The 1,165-nt window shown below is 42.1% G+C and overlaps 1 protein-coding gene across 1 annotated transcript in view; it reads left to right on the top strand.

Moving 5' to 3' along the window:
- Positions 1–135: 135 nt before the first annotated feature.
- The window catches only part of slc4a11 (solute carrier family 4 member 11), a gene marked incomplete in the record, with an annotated part of 74,800 nt that continues 73,770 nt past the window's right edge, over positions 136–1,165 (top strand). Inside the window, 1 exon segment of the mRNA XM_014011806.1 lies at positions 136–350. Coding sequence (XP_013867260.1) covers positions 299–350 — 52 coding nt within the window.

Below are 1,165 nucleotides of genomic sequence, written 5' to 3'. Positions count from 1 at the left end.
TTATTATTATTATTTCAGTAATTGTGTAAGGTGGGTGATTTCTTTATTTTTTCCTTTACATATATATATGTATTTCGGTAAATCACGGGTTGGTCCCACTGTCCCACCTGTCCCAGAGTGTTTGGCCCGCGGACCGCTGCTTGGTCTTCTTTGATCCTGGCGGTGGGCGTGGCTCTGTCCGGGTTCCTGCAGGAGCTGCTGCCGCCAACACCTGGTGAAGAGGTGATTACTGCTCCTTCATTCAGACCAGAGGAGTCCAACTCTAACGGGGAGTCGGTGTTCTCCGGAGGCAGAGAGGATGAAACATGTAAAACCCGGAAGAGGAGTGGCGGTAAATCAGTTTACTGAAGGTAAGAAGCTTCTTTCTGTTTTTTATCGAGCTGCATGTTAAAACAGACCAGCTGCTGTTTTATATCTGGGTTTTTTTTCTCTCTGTTGGGTGTAAAATGTATAAAATAGTTGCTGGTATTTGTCAAACATCATCTTTGATCAAACCTGAACAGATTTGGTGAAATGAGAGAAAAATTACTGACATGAAAATGTTGAAGTGATTTATTTAAACTTTGCATGAGTTACAGCTGCCATGTTGTTCATCTGGTTCATTTTCACTGGGAAATGATCAATATTCATAAGGTCCTGCAGCAAGCTAGCTTCAGACTGAAGACTTGGTTTAATATGGACTAGACCAGGATTAGACCAAGTCTTAGTTTACTCTGGTCTAGACCAAGTCTACTTTAGACTAGACCAAGTTACTCTGGACTAGATCAAGTCTTTCTTTGTTTTGAACAAGACCAAGTCCTTTACTCTGGACTAGTCCAAGTGTTAGATTACTTTGGACCACCTGGACTAGTCCAAGTGTTAGATTACTTTGGACCACCTGGACTAGACCAAATGTTAGGTTATTCAAGACTAGACCAAGTCCTAGTTTACTTTGGACTAGACCAAGCCTACTCTGGACTATCTGGACCAGACCAAGTGTTAGAATACTCTGGACCAGACCAAGTGTTAGATTATTCTGGACTATGTGGACCAGAACAAGTGTTAGATTATTCTGGACTATCTGGACCAGACCAAGTGTTAGATTATTCTGGACTATCTGGACCAGACCAAGTGTTAGATTACTCTGGACTATCTGGACCAGACCAAGTGTTAGATTACTCTGGAC

This window comes from Austrofundulus limnaeus, unplaced genomic scaffold (genome assembly GCF_001266775.1).
Source record: "Austrofundulus limnaeus strain Quisiro unplaced genomic scaffold, Austrofundulus_limnaeus-1.0 Scaffold85, whole genome shotgun sequence".
Lineage (NCBI taxonomy): Eukaryota > Metazoa > Chordata > Actinopteri > Cyprinodontiformes > Rivulidae > Austrofundulus > Austrofundulus limnaeus.
Note: the sequence above shows the minus strand (reverse complement) of the source record. Positions and strands in the feature narration are given on the sequence as shown.